The sequence below is a fragment of the Podarcis vaucheri genome, assembly GCF_965113315.1.
Source record: "Podarcis vaucheri genome assembly, chromosome: 16".
Lineage (NCBI taxonomy): Eukaryota > Metazoa > Chordata > Lepidosauria > Squamata > Lacertidae > Podarcis > Podarcis vaucheri.
The window spans coordinates 40,502,736-40,530,023 of record NC_138754.1 but is presented as its reverse complement, the minus strand read 5'-3'; the positions used below and the strand labels follow the sequence as shown (position 1 = coordinate 40,530,023).

The 27,288-nt window shown below is 45.6% G+C and overlaps 1 protein-coding gene across 1 annotated transcript in view; it reads left to right on the top strand.

The window, feature by feature from the left end:
* The window catches only part of HIP1R (huntingtin interacting protein 1 related), a 64,094-nt gene extending 37,139 nt beyond the window's left edge, over positions 1-26,955 (top strand). The window contains exons 11-32 of the mRNA XM_082203679.1: positions 12-152; positions 1,497-1,555; positions 2,597-2,669; positions 5,834-6,017; positions 7,096-7,184; positions 7,575-7,691; positions 8,219-8,320; positions 9,611-9,805; positions 10,707-10,854; positions 11,434-11,520; positions 12,682-12,789; positions 13,622-13,758; positions 14,726-14,836; positions 15,716-15,774; positions 17,281-17,311; positions 17,596-17,658; positions 18,631-18,731; positions 18,852-18,957; positions 20,543-20,666; positions 22,278-22,339; positions 23,397-23,597; positions 24,721-26,955. Coding sequence (XP_082059805.1) covers positions 12-152; positions 1,497-1,555; positions 2,597-2,669; positions 5,834-6,017; positions 7,096-7,184; positions 7,575-7,691; positions 8,219-8,320; positions 9,611-9,805; positions 10,707-10,854; positions 11,434-11,520; positions 12,682-12,789; positions 13,622-13,758; positions 14,726-14,836; positions 15,716-15,774; positions 17,281-17,311; positions 17,596-17,658; positions 18,631-18,731; positions 18,852-18,957; positions 20,543-20,666; positions 22,278-22,339; positions 23,397-23,597; positions 24,721-24,759 — 2,337 coding nt within the window. The 3' untranslated portion in view covers positions 24,760-26,955. The remainder of the gene's footprint in view (positions 1-11; positions 153-1,496; positions 1,556-2,596; positions 2,670-5,833; positions 6,018-7,095; positions 7,185-7,574; positions 7,692-8,218; positions 8,321-9,610; positions 9,806-10,706; positions 10,855-11,433; positions 11,521-12,681; positions 12,790-13,621; positions 13,759-14,725; positions 14,837-15,715; positions 15,775-17,280; positions 17,312-17,595; positions 17,659-18,630; positions 18,732-18,851; positions 18,958-20,542; positions 20,667-22,277; positions 22,340-23,396; positions 23,598-24,720) is intronic.
* Positions 26,956-27,288: the final 333 nt, after the last annotated feature.

Sequence of the window (27,288 nt, the reverse complement as noted above, 5' to 3'; positions counted from 1 at the left end):
TCCTCCATTAGAACCCACCTAACTTTCTGCGGGCATCAGCCCTGGCTGAGCACGTGAAGCCTGTTGTGGTGATCCCAGAAGAAGAAGCCCCTGAGGACGAAGAGCCAGAGAACCTGATTGAGATCAGTACAGCCCCAACTGTGGAGCAACAGGTGAGAAATGCTGAGGGGGTCTCTGGAGTGGTGAGCTCCACCCACCACTTTTAGGTGCACCCCCACTAGCACTGGATTTAGGGCTGTGCAGATTGTTCCCCACATGAGGTGCTGAGCTAAGGGAGCACAACACTTAGAAGATCCATGGGTGGGGGTTGCAATTCTGGCCTTGCACAGGGAGACATATTGTGAAAGATTACCAAAGACTGCCCCTGCCCCCACTAGAAGGTGCTTATGAGGGAATGTGACTGTAGGAACTGGAAAAGACCATTCTCTCCCCTCCCCCTTTAGTGCATTTGCTGGGTGGGACCACATCATTTTGCTTTAAGGAAAAAAATTATCTGAAAAAGAGTAGGAATTGGATGAAGTGCAGTGGATATAGGGGAAAAGATGCCCAACTTCCCACCAAGCTGCATCCCTTCCCTATAAAAAGTGGTTCTTCGTTTCGTTTCGTTTTAAAATGGTTTTAAGATGCTATTCTTAGCCGACTTGTAAATGCCTTACAAAGTTGAAAGGATGGCTAAGCTTAAAAAGAAGAAAAGAAAGAGATGTGTGTTGACTGCGCTTGGAATAAAGCCAGGAAACAAACTTGGCCATTGTGCTTGGGCAATGCATTTACAAAGCTGTAAAAATTGGACACACAAAATTCTTGGCAGTGATTGCAATGTTTTCCAAATGGAGCTTTGCTTTCGTTCGTTCGTTTCCTGGCTGCTGATGTTTGCTCAGTATGTGATGACGTTCGCAGGCCAAACTGGAAGTGCTGCCAGGGTCAGTCTAGGAGGTGCAGGTCTGGGAACCCTGCAGAACCCAGAGGGCTGTGCATGGGCCAGGGGTGTTCCAGCTTGGCATCTTCTCGTGGGAGGCAGTGCATGGTCATGTGGGCTTCCCAGTGAGAGCTGTGGAGCTGGAATCCAGCATGACAGCTCCAACTTCTGCAACACAGCATTTGAAGAAAAATAAAGACACCTTTGTCCACCCCGTATGGTAAAATAGTGTCAGTGTGTGGTGCAGCCCCACTTTCTCAGGGAAGGCAAGAGTGGCCAGGGGGCAGGGGTTGGAAGGCACTTGTTTCAAGGGTCATGCTGACATTTCTATGGCTTATTCTTTTACCATTGTGGCATCTCAGTAATTCCACACAGAGGAGCTTTCAGAAGCATAATGGATCTCAGGTGTGCTGCAGAAACAGTTCCGTGTGCAATAGTGCAATTTATTTAGTTGTAGATACATGATAAATAAAATGATGTAATACTGTATCTCCCTAGGAATACAAAGCCTTTATACCATATAGCCATAAACATGAAGCTTCCCCTTCATTGTCAGTCTTTTTAATATTTGTTTCCGCAGAATGTGTCTGATATATTTGAACAGACCTTTGGACCACCCAATGGAATAAGAGATGATAGGTAAGGGTGTTTATCAGCAAAATCTCTCTCTCTCTCTCTCTCTCTCTCTCTCTCTCTCTCTCTCTGTGTGTGTGTGTGTGTGTGTGTGTTTTTAAGCTGGCATCTTAATAATAAGGTTTAGCATTTATGCAGCATTTGGACTATTTTAACAGAAAAAGTTGTATTTGCATTAACAGTCCTGTAAAGTAGATCAGTATTATCATATCTCTCAGCGCTGTTGTTATGTGGCCAAAAGAGTAAAACCCATTACCCAAGGAAGAGATTTCCTTGATGGTTCGCACCCAAGGTTTGTAGACATTTGTGGAATTTTAGGCAGCATGTGGGGCAGAACAGCCCAGTGGGAACTGAACCTGGTCAGTAGGTGCAAAATACAGGATGACTGTTGGAGGGTGTGGTGAGATGAAATGGAGTTCCCCAGAACAGGGTGGTCCAATGTGCAGCTGGCCCTCAAGGCCATTTTTTGGCAGCCCTTGGCAACAGTGGATGCCCCCAGCCCTCCTGAGGCTCTGGGCTTTAGGGAGGAGGCATGAGGGTTCTGACAGGGTCCGGGAGTCCTTCCTCCTCCTCCTCCGCAAAGCCTATTTGGCACTTTCCCAGCTTTGGGAAGGAGGTGCGAGGGACCCCAAAGCCCAGCGCCTCACTTAGCTGGCTTGGGGGCATCAGATTTTGGCCTTACCCACCCACTCACCCCCCTTGTGACAAGGCAATGAGTGGCCCACATGTTCCATGTCAAAGTACTATTGCGGCTCACTTGGTATAAAATGTTTGTCCTCCCTGCCCTAGAAGAGGACACACCTTGAACCTACTATGGGGGTACTCCATACTGCAACGTCTTGGTTACAGACCCCACTATCCCAGTATTGCTGGCAGGAGGTGGGTGGTTTGAGGCTGAGACAAAGAAAAGGAGAGGCTCTGATGTGGCCCTGAAGCCTTTGCAGCAGAGGAGAGATTTGCCCTGGAGGCCTTGAGCTCATAGCTCTTCATCACTATACAACATCAACTCAGAGCATTCTTGTGTTTTCAAAACCTTTTAACCCACAGGGATCTCCAAATTGAAAACCTGAAGAAAGAAGTGGATCTTCTTCGAGCAGAGCTGGAGAGGATTAAGCTTGAGGTAACATGGGGCACTCTGTGTGCTTGTGTGTGTGGGCAAAGTGAGATGTCTTACTTCAGTTAATAACTATGCTGCATTGGAATTAAGTGGATTCATGGAGATTGCATCATCCTAAGGAAAAAGCATATACATATTTTGCATTCATAATACCCAGCATAGAATTGATTTCTTTCTAACATCAGCATCATTACATCCCTTTGCTAGCTGATGTGACATTGATATTCCCATTATAGCTGATCACTCAGCAATAATACTGGAATATAATTTATCTAAAAGCCAGGAAGGTATGAGGAGATGGTATCTTAATATAGCATTATTAAATGAAAAAAACTTCATTTAATATATAACCCAAGAAACGCAAATATATTTTAAAAATAACTCCAAATCTTCAATGTCAAGACTGATGGAATGGGAAGGACATAAAACTTACATCAGAGAGAAGATAATATCCTTCTCTGCCAACAAGGCCAAGCTGCAAATATTAAAAGAAAATAATCTAAAAATTTATTTAAAAACACTATGGGGCAATATGGCAAATAACCCATCTAAGGTTACATATAAAAGAATACAACAACAAACATTAGAAATGAATAAAAGAGTAGCTCAAAAAATTGAGTTCAGCCTACTAAGACTACTATATTGGGAACAGGGAGAAAGACCGATATTGAAAGATATTGAAAGGTGGGGACCTCTAAACCTCTCCCTTTGGGGAAAGGTTAATGTCCTCAAAATGATTGTTGTTCAAGAGCTTTTATACATTCTTAGAGGATAACCAGTGTATATTCCCAAATTATACTTCCCAAAAATAAATCAACTATTTAGTGCCTGTGGGGTACAAAGCCACCAAAAATATCACTACATAAAATGCAACTTCCAACTAAGAAAGGCGGATTTGGGCTCCCAAATCTGGAATTGTATCACCAGGCTTACTTGCTGAGTAAGACTAATTATTGGAGAGCTTAGCAGGAATCCCAATTGGGCTACTCTCGAATATAGTTTCTTTGAACCTCTTGTAGGGTGGACTAAACTATTATGCTGGAGACTATTAAAACACCTATAAAAATTTGAATGAATATAAATAAAAATAATAAGGATGACCGCTATCAGAAATTAACAATATGGGCCAACGCAAAATTAAAAATTGGAAATCAAGTAATAATTTGGCAAAATTGGATGAAAAAAGGTATTTTGACATTGATTCAATTAATTGATGAAAATTACAAATTTGTGGAATATAAGACTTTGCAAGTAAAGTATGGATTAACCAGTGAAACACAATGGCAATACATCCAATTGAAACATACGTTGGAAAGGCAGTTTGGCCCAGACGCTATAGCAGCATCGGAAACACCCAGGCTGCTACAAGGTTTAATCTCTGCAACAAAAACAAAAAACTCTATACTTGCACTATATAAAACCCTACTCAACGGGAAGAAATATGATTTAGAATATGATAGACAAAAATGGAGCGAAGAGTTAGGGGTACAGATAACAAATGATATATGGGAGTCAAGTATAAAATCAACAGAAATAGCCTCTATGGATCTAAGACTAAGACTTATTCAACGGAAAATAATATTCAGAGTCCACTGGACTCCAGCAAAACTATACCAGAAGAAAATAACAAGTGCAGACAACTGCTGGAGCTGTGGGAGTAAAAAGGCGAACTTACCGCATTTTTCGCCCTATAGGACGCACCGGCCCATACGACGCACCTAGATTTGGGGGGGGGAATAAAGGGGGGGAATTATTCCCCCCCCCCCGGCGCGAGCTTCCCCCTCCCCCAGCCCCCAGAACGGGATCCAGAGCGATGCCGAAGCTGCGTGCAGCTTTGGCATCGCTCTGGGAGCTTGCGGGGCTGGGGGAGGGTGAAGCCCTCCGCCAGCCTCCAAACCAGGTCAGGAGACAGCGGGATGGCGCGCTGCACCTCCCTGCTGTCCCCCGAGTTTGCGGGGCTGGCAACGGGGAGGAGCAGGCTTCTCCCCCCCCCCCAGCCTTCTAACCAAGTCGGGGGACAGCGGGATGGCGGCAATCCGCCTCCCCGCTGTCCCCGAGCTTGTGGGGCCGGGGGTGGGGCTCTCCTGAAGCCAGGAGAGCGAGAGGGGTCGGTGCGCACCGACCCCTCTCACTCTCCAGGCTTCAGCGAAAGCCTGCATTCGCCCCATAGGATGCACACACATTTCCCCTTCATTTTTGGAGGGGGAAAAGTGCGTCCTATAGGGTGAAAAATACGGTAGTATATATGTTGATTAACTGCCCGATGATAAGATCATTTTGGTGCGAGGTGAGGATATTTATAGCAAGAGTAATAAAAAGAAATTGTTAACTGAATTTAATTCTAAATTATATTCTGGAAATGTGGGAGATTTCAAGGGGTCAAAAAAAATGGATGTACCGTGCTATATTAGAAGCAAAAAAATTTGTTTTGCTGAATTGGAAGAGCCGCAAAAAGATTTCATTGAGCACATAGATTGATAATATGGACATATTAGCTACATATGAATAAATTGCATGTCAATGCAAAATAAGAATGGATAAATATGAAGAAATCTGGAACGAATATTTAAGCAATAAGGCGGATAGTGGTGGGAAGTAGGGGGAGGAGAGGTGAGAAAATATTGTTTAAAAAGGTGTAGTCATAGGTATATCAGTGTATTCAAATCTGAATTGTCAGATTGTAGTATTATTGTTATTATTATTATGATTTTTGTTGTATGTGTCTTTTGCGGTTGGTTTTATCGAAAAAATGATTATTATTTTTTTAAAAAAGTGAGATGTCTTACTTTGGGTGCTACAAAAAGGAAGTAAACTGATAATTTTTTATATTTTTTATATTTTTACTGCTAGGGAGTAGGGAAGAGGCGCTTGTGAGATTTTGTATGTCAAGTGCTAAATGAGCATTGCTTGCCTTGAATAATTTGGCAGGGAGTTGGTGATTGGCATCTAGTGAGCTTTATGGCCATGTAAGGATTTGGTCCCCGGCCGACATTCTTACCATTGCACCACATGGACACTTGCTGCTTCCCCCAGTGGCCAGCAAGATGCCTGTGTGGGAAGCCCCAAAGCAAAGGGCACAAGAGCATCCTGCTTCTGATCTGACAGGTAACACACCAGCTGTCATAATTATAGCCATTGCTTTGTATGTCTTTTGCGGCAATACTCAGGCTCAGAGATACATCACTCAGCTGAAGGCCCAGATTAACAGCCTGGAGGCAGAGGTGGAAGAGCAGCGGAAGCAGAAGCAGAAGGCTCTGGTGGACAACGAGCAGCTCCGGGATGAGCTGGAGAGGCTGCAGAAGGCAAAGCTGGAGGGAGACAAGAGTCGAGGGCTCTACCTAGAAGCAGAAAGTAGGTGGTGCCTTTGGAAAGCAGGTTATGTGTGTTGACCTGTGCTTTTCAAACAGCAATAATAAGAAAATCCTATTAACAGTGGTGCCCCGCAAGACGAATGCCTCGCAAGACGAAAAACTCGCTAGACGAAAGAGTTTTCCGTTTTTTGAGTCGTTCCGCAAGACGAATTTCCCTATGGGCTTGCTTCACAAGACGAAATGTCTTGCGAGTTCTTGCGAGTTTGTTTCCTTTTTCTTAAAGCTGCTAAGCCGTTAATAGCCGCTAAGCCGCTAATAGCCGTGCTTCGCAAGACGAAAAAACCGCAAGACAAAGAGACTCGCGGAACGGATTAATTTCATCTTGCGAGGCACCACTGTATTGTGCTAAGGAATGTGCACTTGGCACTGTCTACCTCAGGGATGGGGAGCCTCAGGCCTGGGTTCCAGATATAGCCCTTCAATTTCTCTGCCTGGCCCCTGGAACAACCCCAAGGCCCACACACGCCCTCTCTTCCCAGGCCATGCCCCTCACTGGCCCTGCTTCAAACCCTGAGTGTTTCTAGTAGGTTATGGAATGGGACCTTGGGCTCTGATGTTGCCTCTTTCTTCTCTGGATGGAGGATAGAGAGGGGTGTGCAAGTGTGTGCAGAAGCTAGCTTTCTATACAGAAGTAGTGATTCACATCTGTTCCTCTGCCTGCTGTTGTCTGTGGCCCCAGCCTCAGGCCCCAGACGAAAAAACCGCTAGACGAAGAGAATCACAGAACGGATTATTTTCGTCTTGCGAGGCACCACTGTATCTGCATAAAAAAGCATGTGTGCTTTGCCTGAGTTTTGACATACCCACCCCAAACACACCACCAGCCGGAAGCAGTTTTTGATGGCACAAATTACTTCCTCATGGTCCTGCAGCCCGTGGAAGCTAGAACGGCTGTTGGCAGTCACCTGTAAGGCAGGACCCACAACCCATTTGCTGTCCTACAGGCCGCTTGTTCCTTGGGGCAGGCTCTTCTGGGCAGCTAGTTGCCCACCATGGCTTCCAAGGTTCAATAGTTGGACTGAGAATGCAGCTCATGACAACCTCATTCCTTTTTCCAGAGAAGGCCAGCGCCACAGAAACCCGCTACATCAAGCTGAAGGAGAAGCACAATGAGTTGATCAACACACATGCAGAGCTCCTGAGAAAGGTAATGACAGTGCTGGCTGCCAACTTCCCACACTGTTCCATTGGGTATTTGCATGCAAGAGGAGATGGGACGTCACCTCCGCATTCATAATCCACAAGGGCTGGCTTCTCTCTTAGTCACAGCCTTCGGTTCCAGCAGTGGTCAAGCATGGCTCTAAGTCTCTGGCTTCTGCCTGCTTCTAGCCCGCCTCGCACACACAACTCTGGCTTTTTGTCTTTCTCACTACCACCCATTTGTCCTCAGGCACAGAGCAGCTTCTTTTGCTATACTAACAATGGTACTCGCTGGATCCAGGGCCCCAGGAATTAGAAGGGACCCAGGCACCATACAGACTATCCCTGCAATCTCAAAATGATGCTTAAAATATGTTTGATGTTTTTTAATACCAAGAACGCAGACACGGCCAAGCAGCTGACAGTTACCCAACAGAGCCAAGAGGAGGTTGCCCTAGTCAAGGAGCAGCTGGCCTTCCAGATGGACCAAGTCAAACGGGAGTCAGAAATGAAGGTTTGCTGCTTTGATCTCTCTTCCCCTGTAACAGGGCAGGGGGCTCCCTATTCAGAAACTGTTGAGGAGCTGTTTTGATCTAGGGGTGGGCTGAGATAATGTTTGGTACTAAACATCTAAAGCACCTGACTTTCTCCCAAAGAATCCTAGGAACTGTAGTTTGTTAAGGGTGCTGAGATTGTAGGCGTGTGAGGGGTAAACTACAGGTCTTGGGAGTCTTTGGGGAGAAGCAGGGTGTGTTAAATGTGCTTTAACGGTATGGTGTGAATGTGACCATGGAGACTGGACATAATTGAGGGGTGGCTCAGCAAGCTTGAGTCCCAAGTTTGTAGTCCCAGGCCCCTGATTCCTGCTGCTCCACCCTTGTTGACATTAAAAAAGAGATATTGGAGGGCGCAGTTAGGTGCACTGCAAAATGCAGTGGTGTTAAGAGCTTAGCCACACACCACCTTGATTTGCTCAGAGGCATCTGAAAAGTTTGCACACTTTTACAAGGATGCACTTTCTCTTTGATTCCCTCTGTGTAGTTAGAAGATCACATGTTGCAGATGGAGCAGGTGAAGAGAGAACTGGAATCTAAGAAAGAGGAATTGGCTCAGCTCCAGCAGTCACTCAGCCGTTCCAAGCAGGTATGCAGGCCGGGGTCGTTTGTGGCCTGTGTTGTTTGTGGGGCTGAGGGTTAAAATCTTGCAGTGGTTTCCCCTTCCCACATGATACTCTACTGAGGAGTCTCTGATGTATCAGCCACTGAGGGGTACCTTTTTTATACAGGACAGCTCCTTATTGGTTATACCCCATGTTAGCTATACTCAGAGTAGACCCATTGGTGTTAATGGGCATGATTTCAGTGGGTCTGCTCTGAGTATGATTTAGTTCAAAAGAACTCCATGCATTGTGAGTTAGATTTATGTATAACTTTTTTTTAAAGACACCTTTCAATTTAGAAAACTTTGAAGTCAGCTGACAACTATATTAAATTATATATATAGTGTGTGTGTGTTATATTGCTTTTGTTTGTTGTTGTTTCAAAGTTTGACTGCATGTATCTTTTGTAACTTTGTATGCTGCCTTGAGCACATGTAGGTATAGTCAAGCGGGATTTCAATCCTGAAATAAATCAAATTAAAACAGCATCCACTCGGAATAAAAGCCAGCATTAAAAATAAAATAAAATAGTAGGGAGCTCTCATAAAATAGCAGTGGGAGTATTTCTGTGGGTTGTCTTGCAAAAAGCCATGAGGCGTCTGTCTCCACTTTGCTGCCCTGCTGTGCAGTCCTTTGCCTTAGCTGGCCCATCTTGCACTCTCCCAATGTTAAGGCTGCTTTGGTTGCGCCTCCCCTGAGAACCCTCTCCACTACTCTCTAGAGAAGCTCATCTCATGCTTTTGATGTGCCCATATACTAGACTGTTTATTGCTTATTGTTTTTTCATTTTATTCACAGCATTTATATGCAGCTCTTTAGTTGCAAAGGCTCATGGAGCAGCTTGGAAATCATTAGAAATAACACAAGCTTACAATCTAAAAAGCCATAATGTAAAAAGGAAAAGGGGTGGGGATGGAAGAGGAGCTCAAACTGGTGTTTGTTTGGAGCACCAAATTGTTGGAAGGCTCTGATAATAACCAGCTGGGATTAAAATAGCCCATTTTTCTTATCCCAAACTCACCAAAAGTTGAGGTTTGTAACTCAAATCCTTCACCTGTTAAGCCTCTTGCAGTGTCATGTGGTTTAGGTGGAGGAAACTCCTCTTAAGCCTTCCCACCCAAGTCATCTTAGGTTAAATTACCTCATGAAGAGGACAATGAGCATGTGAAAAACCGCATTAGTAGGGGGAAGTGATTGAGAGGGTGGGGCCAAGCTGAAGCGGGAGAGCTGGGCAATGAAGCTGTGAGCCAGCAGGTCGCTTGTCCTCCATGCAGGCCGGTTCAGACCTCAACACCCAACTGGAAGCCCTCCAGGCCGAGAAGGAGACACTGAGGAAAGTGGTCAGTGAGAAGGACTGTGAGCTCATCTCGACAAAGGGCCTGATCCAAGAAAAGGAGCTGCTCTTGAGCCAGGAAGCAGAGAAGAGAGCAAAGGAAGTTCAGGAGCTGCAAGGGAAGCTCTTGGAAAAGGTACTCAAGGGAGAAACAAAGTCTTGGCAGTGGAGGCTGGTCCGTCGGGTGTGTGGGATGCTGCCCTGACAGCTCGCTCTGTGCTTGGCCAGACCTCTCCTGCCTGCTTACCTCCACCCAGCCCAGGGGATGATCCTGGCTATCAGCTTCCTCCTCCCCAGGGCTGCTCCAGTATGGTGCTTTTGGCTAGAGTAGTCTGAAACATGTCATTGACACAATAATAGAGCATTAGTGGTGAATTTATACCGGACCATCCACACTTCATTCCGCTTTATTAGCCATTCTGCGATGCTTCCCCAGCGCTCCTCCATTACTGTTGTCTTGAGGGGTGCTCCTGCACTGTAGGGCAACAAAAGTGAGGCAAAAGGACCCCTAGAACATTTGTGGCATGAAAAGTTACAGGAATTTCTGCAGAAGGTTACAGGACATGCGCTGTTTGGAAATGAAGCAGGATGTCTGCCCTGAAACTTTTGTAGGTGTGAACAGTATTGAAAATGGGGTTGTGTATAACCATCCTTATATTATCATGAGCACAAACCATCATGAATGCACAACAAGGATGTCTGGAAGGGCCCCTTTCTCCCAGTACTGCCATTACAGGAGTCAATATGAGATCGGGGGCAACACTAGAATGCATTGGCTCTGTCCGTCATTGGCTCTGGCTCCGCCTGCCATTAGCCTCCTTGCCAGTCCCCAAAAGACACCGGGCACAGCTGAGCCTTGGAAAGCTTTTGTCTGGTTAGGGAAGGCAAGGGAAACAGCGGGCTGAGCAATAGGGAGAGGGAGCCATTTAGCAGCACTGTAGGCCTCCCCTTTGCCCAGTCTGGATCATGAAAGAGCAGTGAATATGTGGGTCCCAGGAGGGCACTGTTAACTTAAACACTTTGGGCCAATCCCACAGAAAGGTCAGGAACAGAACCTGCAGCAGAAACTCCTGGAGGAGCAGTTCAGCATCCTGCAAGGGACAGTGAAGGAGGCTGAGAGCATCATTCAGGACGCCGTTACCAAGCTGGACGATCCTTTGCACATCCGATGCACCAGTTCACCAGGTAGGTCTAAAGGTCCAAGGGCATGGATGAGTCTGACAGTGGCTTGGCTTTGTTTTGTTTTTCTTAACCTATTTTTTAAGAAGAGCAAGTTCCTGTCCCTTGTAACAGCCCAGGAATCCTTGAGTAAACCTCTCAAGCAAGCCTGGCATCATTCAGAATCCTGAGGCAGTGGCCAAGGCCCTCCCAGGGATGCCTGTCCTAGCCCCCTCCTCTCAAATCCAGCCCCCACTCCATGCTCCAATTAGCAACCTGAGAGAGTTGCCTTCTTTATGTCCTACAATGCCCCAAGTGATGCTGCATTCAGGCCATTGGGAGACATTTAAATGGCAGCTGCCCCAGACCTGGTTGTCTGCCTGTCTTGGAGCACTGCCGCTGCCAAGGAATCGCACCAGGGCTGAGCCCCACAACCCCTTTCAGGGATGTAAGGGAGGGAGCCTGCCAGGGGAAACCTGGGCAGCTGAGGCTCCTTCACTCTGGAGCTGGCTCTGCTTCTAAGGCACAAAAAGCACCTGCACGAGAGTCCATTTTATCTTGTTTTCCCATAGGCCTCCTTCTCTGCCCTTTCTTTTCTCTCTGCAGACTACCTCGTCAGCCGCGCACAAGCAGCACTGGAGTCAGTGAACGCTGTGGAAAGTGGACATGGGCGCTACCTGTCCAACCCGGCAGGTAAACATTGCTGGGTTGCCGCTGCAGTTCTCGTACTTGTGGGGCAGGGTGGGAGTGTAGGTTTCTGGTGTTGCTGGCAAAGACAGATTGTGCCTCTTCTGCCATCACAAATGTTGTTTCATCAAATGTTTCTCCCCCCGCTGACCCCCTCATCAAAAAAGAAAAGCTAAATGCCTGGTGACTACATGGAACATTTCACCAAGTGGTAAAGCTTCTGGTTGATTTTTAATCCTTGCACTTTTAGCTATGTTCTAAGCAGGAAGCCTGCGGGGGTGTGGGGGAGTGCTGGTCTGTGGGATGGGTTTGGATGGAGTCAATAAAAGGTGCAGCTGCAAAGCCCTACTGCTCACGAGTTATCCAGTCTTGGAGGTGTTCAGCCTGTGCCCTCCATTGCTGGGGAATGCAGGTGGGGAAAGTGCTGTTGTGGCAGGTCCTTTTGTGAGCTTCCCAGAGACACCTGGCTGGCCGCTGTGAGAACCAGGTTGCTGGACCTTTGGCTTGAACCAGCCGTCGGGTTCTTCTGATTCTTTTTTCTTTTTTCTTCTCAAATGTTTTGCATTGAATTTTAATAACAACAAGCAAATTACAGAAAAAAGAAAGAAAATAGTTTTTTTAATAAAAAAACAAGAAGTTGTCACAATTGCCAATAAAGTATAGGAAACAGCTGTGTGATTTGCGGAGTCAAAAATAAAACATATCAAGAGGAAGAGGATGTGTAGTCTATAATTGCAAAGGGTTCCATGGTCTGAACTGAAACAATTACAAATTGTTATTTCAAAACAGAAGATTAAAATACCTTGAACTGTACTAAACCCAGACACTTGCATAGCCCTGTTTAACCTGAGCTGCTGTATTCGTGTATAAAATGAAATTGGACCAAATGACAAAGATAGTGATCTTGAGCACTTTGGCCCCTGAACTCTTCTGATGTTCTTATGGGATGGCCACAGTTCAGAGCTACAGTGGGGTTAGAAGAGAGAAGAGCTGGGGGAAGAGTTGGACTGAGGTTAACCTACGTTTAACCTGGACAAACCTTCAGGGTCTCTGCTCCTTGTGGTGCTTAGCTGAATGCTGCCACTCTGGGCTTATCTCAAATGAGATGGTTTTATCCCTGTGATCCACTTCTGGATTTCCATCTTGGTATTTCTCTTCATTTCTTAGATGTCACTGGATTGGTTGGTGCTCTGGCCCAATTTGCCCACCTGACTGCAGACACCATTGTGAATGGCAGTGCCACTTCCCACCTGGCGCCCACAGATCATGCAGACAGTGAGTAAATTTGCAAAGGTTCTTTTCCCCCACCCCTGAAGTCAGAAGTGATGCAACTCTTTTCCCATGATTTTCCTGAATGCGAAACCTGGCTTTTAGAAATGGTTGGAACCCAGCGTGTAAGTAAGGACCAGGAGACTTCAAGTGCCTCTTTGCTATCTGGTTTTCTTCTTCTTCTTCGGTCCATTCATGCATCCTCTAAACAGGGGAGGGGCAACTTTTGCCTGGCTGGAATGTGCCCTTGATCTCTGAGAATGCTTCTTGCGTACCTGGATGGGAGGATAGAGAGAGAGAGGCATGAATGTGTAGAAACAAGCCTACCATACAAAGGAAAAAACCACATTTGTTCCTTTGCCCACTTTTGCCTACTGCTGGCATGTGGCCCCTGGAAACAGAGGAGGTGTGTTTACTGTGTGCAAATTTGAGCATGTTCATCAGCCTCTAAACTCATAAATTTAGCACTGAAGGCTTCTGTAATTGGGTGACAATCCTAGAACTTACTATGGGGCTAAGGAGACACAAGCATGGTCATGTGCAAGAATAACACCCATATTTCTGATGTGTGTAATGAACTCTGCTCTTCCTTGGGGCTTGCACTGGGCTCTTATCCAGATTACAGATCAGGCCAACACCCTCATAGCTCCCACAATCCTGCAATATCTGTTATTCCCAAAGCATACCCTGAGCCTCAGGACTTCCACATATTTGTTCTGAAATGCTTCTCCTGTAGCTCCTCCAATGAAAGCTAAAAAATGAGCTTACTCCTGAGCTTCCCACAGTCATGCTAGTTTCCCTTGTATGTGTGTAATTTTTATTTTCTTCTTCGTGCCAGAATTGACTGAAACCTGCAGGGACTGTGGGCAGCAGAGTCTGGACTATCTGAGCAAGCTGAAAGACAAACAGTCTCTCCGACAAGCAGATTTGGCAGATGTGAGGAAGAGGCTGCTAGGACTTCTTCAGCTGGGACAGGTAAACAGAGTTGAGGAATGGAGTGGGGAAATCCATTGGGGAACTCTGTAATCTCACAATTTATGCTTATTAGTATACTTCTACACTTCCCTAACTTGGCCATGGCAGTGAGGAGGCAAAACATAGAATTGTAGAGTTGGATGGTCCAAGGGGTCATCTCGTCCAACCCCCTGCAGTGCAGGAATCGCGAGTGAAGAATCGCTGACAGATGGCCATCTCACCTCTCTTTCAAACCTGCAGTGAAGGAGAGCTCACCACCTTCTAAGGGAGTCCATTCCACTGTTGAGTGACTCGCTGTCTAGAACTTATTCCTAATGTTTAGTTGGAACCTCCTTCCTTATAATTTGTATCCGTTGACTAATGGTTTCTTTCAGTAAAAGAGCAGCTAGCTGTGCAATGCTGGGGGGGGGGGGGACTGCAGCGCTCCATATGTTGTTCAACTACGTTGTCCTTGGCCATAGGCCATGCTGGCTGGGGCTAAGGGGAGTTGGAATCCCAAAAAACTTGAATGGAGGACTGCAGGATCTTCACACTTCAAAGTGTTGGTGTTGACCTTTGAAGCCCTACATGGCTGAAGGAGCATCTCCACCCCCATCGTTCAGCCCAGACCATGTGGTCCAGCACTGAGGGCCTTCTGGCAGTTCCCTCACTGTGAGAAGTGAAGTTACAGGGAACCTTCTTGGCAGTAGTGCCCTTCCTGTGGAATGCCCTCCCAGCAGATGTCAAAGAGTTAAGCAACTATCTAATTTTTCAGAGATATCTGAAAGCAGCCTTGTTTCAGGAAGCTTTTAATGTTGGTTGTTGTTGTAGTAGTAATAGTAGTTGTTTGCTGTGTTTTTGTTGGAAGCCTCCCAGAGTGGCTGGGGCAGTCCAGTCAGTTGGGCAGGGTACACAAAATTTCTTCTTCTTCTTCTTTTCCATTTGAGCCAAGTGTCCCCTTTAAGGACTCACTTTCTCTTTTGACCAGGAATTGAGACCCAAAAGCTTAGACATCCGGCAAGAAGAACTGGGCGACATGGTTGACAAAGAGATGGCCTCCACCTCTGCTGCAATCGAAGACGCGGTCAGGAGGATAGAGGTGAGATGAACCTGGTTGGTTGGTTGATTTATTAATAGTCAACCTTTTAGGGAAGGCCGTGTGCAGCTGAAGCATATCCTCTTGAAATACATTTGAGTGGTAAAAAAAAACCAGAATACTGTAGTAAGCAACTACCAGGATCCAAGAATCAGAGGCATAAAAACATTAAAGGAAGGCAGACTGAACAAATAAGTCTTCAAGACATGTTTGAAGGCCTTTTGTAGTTCTGAAGGGAGTTCCGCTGCACCAAGTAGACCCTGTCCTTTCTCCCCACCACCCTAATTAACAGCACTTGTGGGCAGTCAAGTAAGTGCCACTGTAGTTGAACTCAGGGCTTTTTTGCAGACGGAACTCAGTTCAGAACCTCTTTTTCTAGAAAAATAGCATTGGTTGAACTTAATAAAATGGGCAGATGTCATATGGGTGAAGATGTACTTGAGTGGCAAAAGGAGAGTACAACTCCGCTCAATACACAACTGCTTGACTTGTTATTTGTGATATTTTTAGGATGCAGTAAACTGCTTAGCACTTTTCTTTTGACATGTCAAGCAGTATATAATTTACCTAAATGAAACAAATAAATATAAATTACCCAGATAAATGATTAATAGGTGGACTTCGCTGCCACAAGATGTAGTGGTTGGTTGGTGGCTTTAAAAGGCAATTGGGCATGTTTGTGAAGAAAGAAGCATGTCAGTGGCAATTAGTCCCAATAGCTAAATGGAGGGGGTGGGGGTGGCATCATTGTCCTGCTTAACAGCTTCTTTGAAGCATCTTGCTGGCTGCTATAAAGACCAGGGGCACCTTTGTCAATTAGACCCCAACTACAGGCCTGTTGTGATGCCCGACTGAATGAAGTTCTGTTTGATTTTTCTGCAGGAAATGATGAATCAGGCCAGAATAGAGAGTTCTGGTGTGAAATTAGAAGTAAATGAAAGGTGAGTCTGCAGGATCAAAGATCCACAAGGATGTAGTTTATACTTGGGCTACATTTCTTTTTCATTTGCAACACTTCCAGCTAAAAAAGAATTTCTGATAACACAGATAGGAAAGACTTTTGCCAGGGACCTGGAGAGAGCACGCTTGGAATACCACTTGGAGATTTTGAAAAAAATAAGTGTAATAATAATGAGGATGAGTTATGGTCATCTTGCCTCAGAAACAATATTGTAGAGCTGGAAGACTATGATGGACCTTTGGCCTGATCCTGCAGGACTGTTCTTACATTCTTATCTGCTACCTGTATTTCTTTATTCAAAGAGTTTTCAATACAATCACATTTCAAATCACTTTTCAGCCATGAAGCTCACCCTGAAGGTATATATGGAAGGTATATTTGGGAAAGTAGTTATCTCTCTTGATCTAAGCTGCTAATCTTGCAGGGTTTTTGTGCGGATAAAAAGCAATAATCCACTGTTTGTTGCCTTGAGCATGTGGATTTGCATAATATTGTTGGCACAGACTGAACCCCCAGCACTCAGCGTTTGAACTGAAGCATGAGTTTTCCTGTTTGTTTTGCTACTGAATAACCTCTTGCTGTGCTGTAGAGGTGATTCCTTTTTACTGAAGGGTCTCTTCTCCCATGGTTCAGCTCGCCTGCCTTTTGTTTTGTTTGTGTGCAATAAGTGTAGTGTAGTTCCAGAGACCTGAAGAGGCTTTGCCATAGATAACTGTTGGTGTGCATGATTATTTTCCCCTTCAATATATTCTTGGCTCCTAATGCTGTGTTCTGTCACTAGATGGTAAAGGGACGCAGGTGGCGCTGTGGTCTAAACCACTGAGCCTCATGGCCTTATTGATTGTAAGGTCAGCAGTTCGAATCCACGTGATGGGGTGAACTCCCATTGCTCTGTTCCAGCTTCTGCCAACCTAGCAGTTCGAAAGCACCCCAGTGCAAGTAGATTAATGTAGTGGGAAGGTAAACAGCATTTCCATGCGCTCTGGCACTCCTCACGGTCCTCCATGCACCAGAAGTGGTTTAGTCCTGCTGGCCACATGACCCAGAAAGCTGTCTGTGGACAAATGCCGGCTTCCTCAGCCTGAAGCGAGATGATCGGTGATTTTGACTGGACTTAGCCACCCAGGGGTTCTTTACCGTTACCTTTACCTAGTAGATGGTGCTGCAGTGCTGGCTGTTTACCTCTTTTTATATCATAACACAAACAGCATTGCAGTGATCCCTGGCGAAAGAATTGAAGCAATTCACCAACAAAGAGAAGAGTGAAATAACCACCCCCATGCTTTTTCGTTTACTGTGCACCCTCAGAGAATCAATTTCAAGGTTCCTTGGGAGAAACAAGAAAAAGTGGTTTTACACTGTTTTCCCTTGGTAGTGTAGATGCAAACAACAATAGAATCATCATTATTTAAAATGTTATTTCCAAATTTTAGGGCTTAATCAATCCTTTGAGAGAGTTAAGCATCTTCTTTTTTGTTTCCCACAGAATCTTGAACTCTTGCACAGACTTGATGAAGGTGAGTGCCTTTGTAATTTATTAAAGCCCCAGCTAAGTACTTGAAAAACCCAGCTGTTACCAGATGGCTGGACCTCTGGAGGGTATTCAACACTGCATGGTTAACAAGATCTCTAGATATTCAGCATGACCTTTTATTTCAGGTTAGCATTGCCACTAAGGGAAGTTTCAGAAGTATTGTACTGTGTCTGGAGGGGAGGGTCTTTTTTGTTGTACTGGAATCCCTAAAGCTGTAGGGAAATCCTTCTAGTAAACAGAGTGGTTTGTTGTTTTTGTCTCTTTCAGGCAATCAGGCTTCTTGTGATGACATCTACACATTTACAGAAGGAGATAGTAGAAAGTGGAAGGGTAAGGCTGTTCTTTTTGGACCTTATGTTCTTCCTTTGCATGAAAAGTATGGGGGGGCACTGAACATCTGGCAGGGAGAAGCCTGGAAATGTGGGCTGCACCAGCTCCTTGTGTCACATCATTACTTAAGATTGAAGACTCCCAAGTAATGGTTATGTCTGTTTTCTCGTGGCCTCTATGAAGCATTTAAAGCTATATCAAATGCTATTCAGATAATGCCTCTTCCTTCTCTACAAGAGAACCTGTTTTTATTGCATTCCCAACCATTGGCTATCCTGGCTGAGGCTGATAAGAGTTGGAATCTAGCAAGCCCTGGAGGCCCAGAAGATCCCCATCCATGCTCGAGAACAGGGTTAGCCAAATTTGGGTCTCCAGCTATTGTTGGACTACAACCCCCATCATCCCTAGCTAGCAGGACCAGTGGTCAGGGATGATGGGAATTGTAGTCCAACATCATTTGGGAACCCAAGGTTGGAGAAAGGCTGCTCTAGAGTAAAGAATGCTGAGAAGGAACTCCTCTTCCCTCTCTTCTCTTGAGTCAGTAAAATAACTCTTGCTGCAGACCTGTATTAAGCACCCCACCAGGGCCTCCTCTTGGGGGAACCACTTCCATCAGGAATTGTGAGCCTGTGGCTCTCCAGAAGTTGCTGGACTACAACTCCCACCATCCCTGGCCATTGGCTGTGCTGGCTGGGAGCGATGGGAGTTCTAGACCATGTTCCTCCTAATCCCTGAGCTATTTGGACTTCCTGACACCACTTGCATCCATCCTCAGTATAAGGCGGCTTTGTTTACCCATTTGTGACCTTTCAGTAAGCACACCTGCCACCCCAGTCTTTGAAGAAGCTACCAGAGGGTGTGTTTTCCAGGCAGAGTTGCATCATCTTTTCCATTTTGAAGCGTGTTTTGCTTACCAAATAAAGCTCAGCCTTATTGTGAAAGCTAAGTGTCCTATCTCTCATGGAACACTAGGGGGCAGCAACACCGCAGGAGTTTTATGCCAAGAACTCTCGTTGGACGGAGGGACTCATCTCTGCTTCTAAAGCCGTGGGATGGGGAGCAACACAGCTTGTGTAGGTATCTCAATCGCTTGGGCTTCCTTTTCCTAGCCACCTGCTTTGTGGATTGAAACACAAGGGAATGCAGAGCCGCACCTGGCTTCACTAATCCTGTCTTTTTGCTCCCCACTTCAGAGAGTCTGCGGACAAAGTTGTCCTACACACAGGCAAATATGAGGAACTGATTGTCTGTTCACACGAAATCGCAGCCAGCACAGCTCAGCTTGTAGCTGCCTCCAAGGTAATCACCCCAGAAGGAAAAATAGTCTGCACTCTTCTCAAACTGGCAGAACTGGGTGCATTTCACATGCCTACAGCCCCATCTCAGAAGCAACATGCTTTGCATTGGGCTGGGAATTCTGGATTTTTAGAACTGTACCAAAAACATCCAATGAAATCTCAGATGAGAAAGGAGAGTGAGGGTTCTGTTGCCAAAGTAGGCTCTAGTGTGCCCAGAGCCCCTTGCAGAAGCAACTTCCTACATAGGTAAAGGTAAAGGGACCCCTGACCGTTAAGGCCAGTTGCAGATGACTCTGGGGTTGTGGCCCTCGCTTTACAGGCTGAGGGAGCCAGCATATGTCTGCAGACAGCTTCCGGGTCATGTGGCCAGCATGACTAAGCCGCTTCTGGTGAACCAGAGCAGCGTACAGAAACACGGTTTACCTTCCTGCCGGAGCGGTACCTATTTATCTACTTGCACTTTGACATGCTTTTGAACTGCTAGGTTGGCAGGAGCAGGGACCGAGCAATGGGAGCTCACCCCGTTGTGGGGATTCGAATCGCCAACCTTCTGATCGGCAAGTCCTAGGCTCTGTGGTTTAGACCACGTGCTCAGGTACAAATATGCTTAACAGCTGTAACTCATAAGAACACCGCAAGACCCCTGCTGGATCAGGCCAATGGCCCACCTAATGTCGCATCCTCTTCTCACGCCAGCCAGATGCCTGTGGGAAGCCTGCAAGCTTCCCCACCGGTGGTTCCCTCAGGGGACCATTTTCCTCTGCTACCATCTTCATTTGAAGCTTTTTGCATTTCCTGGGTTCATTCTCAAGGCCCCAAGCCTGAACCCAGAAAAAAAGCACACTGCCAATCCTCTCTTTTCGCCTCTCTACTTTTGCAAAGTGGCTGCAGTTATCAGAGATTGGCCCTGGGGGAAAGATGAAGGTGTAAGGTACCAAAGGAGAGTTCTCTCCCCCGCCTTCACTCCTCACTGGTTTCCACAAATTCAGAGGAGGTTGAGGCTATCAGTGCTGATAACCAGAAGAGATATGTACTACCTCCAATATCTGAGGTGGGTGCTAGGAATCACACCTGGGGAGAGTTGTTGTTGTACTTGGGTCCTGTTGTGGGCTTCCCATAGACACCGGCTTGTCTGCTGTGAGAATAAGATTCTGGACTAAATGGGCCTTTGGTCTGATCCAGCAAGACTCTTCTTATGAGACGCCCCCATTTCAAAGCAACTGTGGAATGGTTGTGCTCAGCTGAATGCCTCCACTTTGAGGAGTGCCTTTGCTCACTTCTCTTGAAGGATTTCCATCAGGATGTGGGACTAGATGGCCCTTTGCTCTGATGCAGCAGGGCAAGACTTTATGTCCTTAACCTGCAGACTAGGAAATAAAACAGCAGAGATTTTTCAGCATCCTAAGCTCTGCCTCCAAGTTGTTTACTGTAACAAGTATGTACACAGCCCTGGTTCTGAAATGAACTGGCCTCAAGCTGCTGCTGCTGCTCAAAGCTTTAGGTTGGACTAGCAGACCTTTTTTTGCTCGTGTTTTCCCTACACCTGGCAAAAGATTTGAAAGAAGCAATATTCTTGATGATGGCAGGTGAAAGCTGAGAAGCACAGCAGAAACCTAGGAAAGCTCCAGGAATGCTCACGCACCGTCAATGAAATGGCTGCCAATGTCGTGGCTTCCACAAAGTCAGGCCAAGAGCAGGTTGAAGACAAAGGTGAGCTGCTGGGGTCTGGGCATGGCAGTGGAGGTGGGCATGGAGGTGGGAAACGCAGTGTGAAATGGCAGACTTGCGTTCTTGAAAATGCTTTTTTAAAGGCTTTCTGGTGCTTGCAAAATTATGAGAAGGAAAGTGTGACATGAGGAGAACAGGGCTTGCCAGTGTGGTGTAGTGGTTAAGAGCGGTAGTCACGTAATCTGGGTAACTGGGTTCGCGTCTCCGCTCCTCCACATGCAGCTGCTGGGTGACCTTGGGCCAGTCACACTTCTGTGAAGTCTCTCAGCCCCACTCACCTCACAGAGTGTTTGTTGTGGGGGAGGAAGGGAAAGGAGATTGTTAGCCGCTTTGAGACTCCTGAAGGGGAGTGAAAGGCGGGATATCAAATCCAAACTCTCTCTCTCTCTCTCTCTCTCTCTCTCTAATATGAAAGGCCGACAGAGTTACAGTGGTACCTCAGGTTACATACGCTTCAGGTTACATATGCTTCAGGTTACAGACTCCGCTAACCCAGAAATAGTGCTCCAGGTTAAGAACTTTGCTTCAGGATGAGAACAGAAATTGTGCTCCGGCGGTGCAGCGGCAGCAGGAGGCCCCATTAGCTAAAGTAGTGCTTCAGGTTAAGAACAGTTTCAGGTTAAATACGGACCTCCGGAATGAATGAAGTACTTAACCTGAGGTACCACTGTATTTATTTATTATTTATTACTATTACCCATACTCAGGGTGGTGTACATGCTGCTCCTCATTTATCCACACAACTCTGTGGGGCAGGTTGGGCTGAGCAACTGACTATCCTGGGCCCCTTCAGGCCGCAGTCTTAAAATGCAATTACCAGGAAGTAAGGCACCATTGAGACTCATTTCTGAGGAAATACAGTGGTACCTCTGGTTAAGAACTTAATTCGTTCTGGAGGTCTGTTCTTAACCTGAAACTGTTCTTAAGCTGAAGCACCACTTTAGTTCCATGAAGGAGGAGGCAGCTAGCCATAGAGACTAGTCATGCTGGCTCTCTGGGGCTGGCCTTGTGCCTCTTGAGTTCCTGGGGAACGCAGGTGGGGGAGGGTGACTGCACTCCTGTCCGGCTTGTGGGCTTCCCCTCTAGAGACATCTGGCTGGCCTCTGGTGTGGCCCATCTTGTCTTCTGTGGTTCTCAAAAAGAAACTACTAAGCTGTTCATGAGAGAGGAGTTATTTTGCATATTAAAAACCCCTGCCTAGCCTTTTTATAGCTGTGAAGTTTTATGCTTGGTGCCATGTGCAACTTCCAGGGAGATGTGGGCAGAACTCCATTGAACTAGAACTAGTGTATTGGACTAGATGTGTCGGGGGCAAATGTGTTCTATTGAACAGCAAGAGACTTTTCTAAAAGGTGCAATAGCACAGAAGGCTTTCCCCAAATGCTGTTATTGCTCAAAATGGTGAAGGTTTCCAGTCTTTCCTGCTACATACTAGGTTGCTCAACACTCCTACTGAAGCAAGAACACACTGGTGAGGGGCTGGGTTTAGGGTAGCAGAAAGTGGCAACTTTTCAGTTTTAAAAAATGCCCCCCACCTCCCTGCTGAAAACATATGTAGTTTCTACAACAAACTTGCTTTTCTCTTCCTTTCAGAGACCATGGACTTCTCTGGAATGTCCTTAATCAAACTTAAGATGGAGGAAATGGAGACACAGGTGCTGTTTGGGTTCTTTGGAAAAACAGGGGAAGTGTTGAAACGATTCCTGGGGAAGTATAAAATAGAAGCTGGGTTAATCGTTCCCAAAGTGACTCTCAGACAAGAGCCAACTGCCCCTTGAGCATCTGAGGGATGAGATGTCGTTAATGGGACATCTTTAAATACGCCATGCAGACGGGGGTTTCATACTGGTGTTATGTAAGCCATGATTTGTTTGCTGAAGAGCAAGTTGAAAGCAAGCCTTAATAAGAATGGGCAGTTGCTGCCTCCTCCCACCGTACTTAAGGCTACAGAGGTTGAGCCTGGCTCTCCTTGCCCAGTAGCCCTTCTTTGGATCTGTCTGCCTACTCTAATCCTTACCTTTTCCCACAACAGTGGCTTGATTTCAGCATGTCAGTTACAGCTGGCAGAGCTTGGAAACACAACTAGCCTTTCAGATGCTGGTGTCCTCCAGCTGTTTTGCACTACAACTCCCATCAGCCCCAGCCAGCATGGCTGTGGGTGATGAGAGTTTCGCATGGTCCAAACCAGTTGAACAAGCTGAGCAAGGGGTGGACTCTGTGAATGTTTTAGTAACACATAACAGCCAAGGGTTTGAATATCACAGGGCAGACAACAGAGCATGGAGAAGCAGAGGTAAATGAGAACAGCGTGTCTTCGTTCAGCTACACATACCGTATTTTTCCATGTGTAAGACTAGTTTTTCCCCCTAAAAATAATGTCAAAAATAAAGGGCATTTTATACATGGGGGCATCCTATAGATGGAAAAATACGGTACTTGGTCCCCAGACCCTATTCTCCAAGCCTAAGCAGTTGTGCCACGGAAGACAAGGCAGTTGAGAAAATGAGGTGTGGGACACGTGTGGAGCTGTGTGGATGCCTTTTCTCCTCCTTATGCCTGGAATTGCAACAGTGGGAGACCTTTTGGCCACCTGATCTATGGATAACATGTGAACTAAGCAAGAGTGACTATGTTCAACAGCTGCATAAGAAGTGGGGTGTCTCTGATATTTCTCACTCCCCATAGCTCAACAGAGAATGTTGCTTGTTGCAGGTGAAAGTGCTAGAGTTGGAAAAGACCCTGGAGAATGAGAGGCTTCGCCTTGGTGAGCTGAGAAGGCAGCATTATGCCTTGGCTGGTATTGACTATGAGAGCGCAGAGGGAGGGAAACCAACAGTTGCCCGCAAGCCAGGCAGCTTAAAGAAGCCTCCGGTTGCTCAGAAGCCTGTCCAGTCCCTGAAGCCAGCCTGTGAGGTACAGTATACTCTCAGCCGCAGAACAAGGGGTGTGCATGGTTGCAGAAAGCAACAGCCTTTTCACAGCAGTCAGGCCCAGAAAACATTATGAGGCTAGCAAGCTTATGTGATTCATTCATTACCAGGATAAGTGCATGTTTGTCATGGTTGTACGGGATTCATGTAGGGAAGCCAAATCGAGTTTTCCCCTCTGAGGAATCCTCTGGAGACTCTGCTTGCCACAAAAAATGGTGATTCCCAGGCAGTGGGCATAATACTGTGGAGGGTGCAGAAGAGCACTGCAGTGGCTAAAGGGAGACTGAGGAACATGCTGGGGCGCGTAATAGTGTCTGTAGAATGGCAACCAATGCTGCAGTAGTAGATTAAAACAAAACGGCCTTCCCTCTCCTATAATACTAGAAATTTGGGGTCACCCCAGTGAAACTGAAATCAGCAATACAGGAAAGCATTTCTTCACACATCTAGTCTGTGCAATCTGCTGCCCCAAGATAACTGCCATTTGCTGAATGAGAACACACAGCCGTTCACAAGCTGCGGCAAGGGTGGGCAACTTGTGGCTCTCCCGGTGCTGCTGGACTGCAGCTCTCACCACCCCTGGCCACTGGTCATGTGGGCTGGGAGACCACAAGCCTCTGGAGGACCACCACAGGCTCCTCATGCCCTTGGGCTCGATGCCTCCAGGCTTAGAGGCAACAGAGAAACCTCAGAAGGCTGTGAATCTCCTGGGGTGGAAGATGCAAGATGCTGGACTTTGGGGATAATCCTCTGGGCTACTCTTACTGAAAGGGTCACAAGCTAGAGGGAGCTTCTTCATTTTCATTTATAGTACACCATCCAGGCTACAGGACGCCCTTTCCAGCCCCTATCACTCCTGCCCTTTGGATCGTTGGAGGGCTGGCAACAACTGTTTTCCATTAACTAACTGATACATCCCTAATTTGATTTTGCCTTAAAAGCATCCCCTCTAGTCTCAAGCACATAGAACTGACATGCATTATCCAAAAACAGTGTGTGTCTTAAAACAGTTGCCACAAATAGATTGATTAAATCTCATTTCATTAAAATTTATTTTAGTTGGGTAGTAACAATCCATATCTTATCATTTTTTGTACCTGGTCCAGGAGGATGGTGTGTTCCAGGCACATGTTGTCAACTTCTAAGGTGTAAATGGCAAACGACTCAACCTGGAAAGGAAGAGAACAGCAGCAGGAGCAAAGGCATGTGGGATTCAGCTTCTAGCCAGCTTGATTCTTCTTCCTGCTGCCCGGAGGGGTTCAGGCACTGTGCCTTGCCTGCTGTTTTCCTGCAGGCTCCAAGCAACAGATTTCTGGGCGGAAGACTCAAAGACTGTTTGCCTTTCCACAGAGAGGGGGCTGCTCTGGAAGGCCCTGAACTATAGACATTCCAACATTTAAAAATGTCTGTGTTTTAAACAGATACAGATTGGATAAATCCTCAGTTGCCTTGTGTCTGGCATTGCCTTTACACTGAAAACTTACTTCCTTGACCAAGAAAGAAGCAAAGGTACCTTTGAATTGTATAGCTTGACCTGATCTGTAGTATTAGAACGACTGCTTTCTTAAAGCAACAGTAGGCTGCCTGTTACCTATGTGGAACACAGATCCTAAATGGGAAGAAAGGGGAGGGTGAGGGGAGAAAGTTTACTTTGTGGATATCAGTTATTTATAAGCAATAGGAATCTTGTGCTGTTTCGAGTAAACGTTTGGTGTACCTATCACTGTACTACAGGAGCCTTTTTCAAGAAATGTGACCCCCCCCCCTTTTTAAGTAGGCTGTTTGGATTTATTTGTAGTGTTTATGCTACAGGCTGAAAAATGTTTCCCCCAGGATGAAAACTCTGAAAAGGATAACAATCTTTTTAGACTGTCAGTTTTTGTATACGTATTAAAAAGGAATAGGATTTATTTACTGTACAGAAAGGTTTGACAACTTCTAGAAGCACTGCAAGCAGAGAAAAAGTCTACACTGGCTTAAGGTTATAAAATTCCAATTTAGGAATAAAATGTAAAAAACGACAACCACCCAACTCCTTTTACAATTATTGATGGAAACAGTTGTAGAGTTTGACATTTAATAGGGGTGATGGTGGGGAGCAGGAGGATTTGCAACTTATAGGAAACCTAAGGGGATGGGAAATGAACCAAATGCTAAATTTTAATAGGACTATTTAGCTTATTAAAATGGATTAATTACCTGAAACCTTGTTCAGTGTTCTGTTTTCCTGATATTTTTCTAGATCATATTTTTACAACTATTACTTAGTACCACCTCCTTGAAGCTGGCTGGCTTCAACATATGGGTCTCTTCTCTACCAAGTTGTCCAGCTTGGCTTCTCCATTTAAGCCATTAATGATATTGCTGAGCAGGTACTTTACAACTGCCAAGTTCAGTCCTTCAGGCCGACTCTATGTAAAGGTACCTTCACTGGGACATTGTTCTTGCCAAGTGTATCTAGTAGAATTGTAGCCAGAGGAAGATTTCTGCTATTGGAACTGAACCATGGCCATTATTTTTGGTGCTCGTTGTACCTGCAAATTGCAAAGGACTTTAGTACCACAAAATAATTATCCTCTCCTTTGGAGTGTATCTACTAGCAAAAACAATGACATTTTAAGCAAATAGCTGGAAGTCTGCCTTGATTTGTTTACACTTTGTGGTATTCTTGTACATAAGCAATAAAATAAGACAAGTGGTGTGTTAGGATACTGAAATTGCTGTGTGAATGTCTGAGAAAACAAATGGGTTATTTCTTGCCTTGACGTTCCAACAGTGGTAGCTGTCAAAATTAAATGGTGCAGTATTCTTTTACAAAGTCAAACCCAACCTCAGCACAGAAGCAGTTATCTGCATAGTTAACATATTTCAAGGTAATATATTTCCCTTTTGACGGTTAACTAGGTGGCTCAGTCACTTTTTTCCATCTTTGTCAATGGGAGAGGAAAGCAAAGCGGCAAAGTGGTACTTTACTGAGCAGCAATCGCACAATGTACACTCATGGGGAAAAGAAAGTACACCCTCTTTGAATTCTCTGGTTTTACATATCAAGGTGTTGCATTGGCCCAGTTGAAGTCCAGACCTCAACTCAAATGAAATGCTGTGGCAGGACCTTAAGAGAACTGTGCATAAACAAATGCCAACATTGTAAAGAAGAGTGGGCCAAAATTACTCCACAATGATGTGGGAGATTGATAAGTCATACAGAAAAAGATTAGTTCAAGTTATTGATGCTAAAGGTGGTTCTACAAGCTACTGAATCCTAAGGTGTACTCAGTTTTTCATACATGGCTTCTCCATTTTGGCTTCATTTCTGTTAAATAAATCATGGAACAGTGTAATGTGTCATGTGTTGTTGTTCATCTGAGATTGTATTTACTTAATCTTAAAACCTGCTAAGGAACAAATTATTGTTATGTCCTCATATATAAACCCACAGAATTCAAAAAGGGTGTACTTCCCCCCCCCCCCGCAACTGTAAGAGTTGAAAAAGGTAATTTTGAGAAGACACACACCCATAAGCCAGTGACACACATTTGTACAAAATCTAGCATTTTTTTATTCGGTAATCACTGCAATCTTGAAATTGTTAACAGCCAATTCTACAAGAAAAACAAACGGCTTTCAACACTGAAGCTCGTTTTGAAACCACATCCTCATCTGTTGTATAGCAC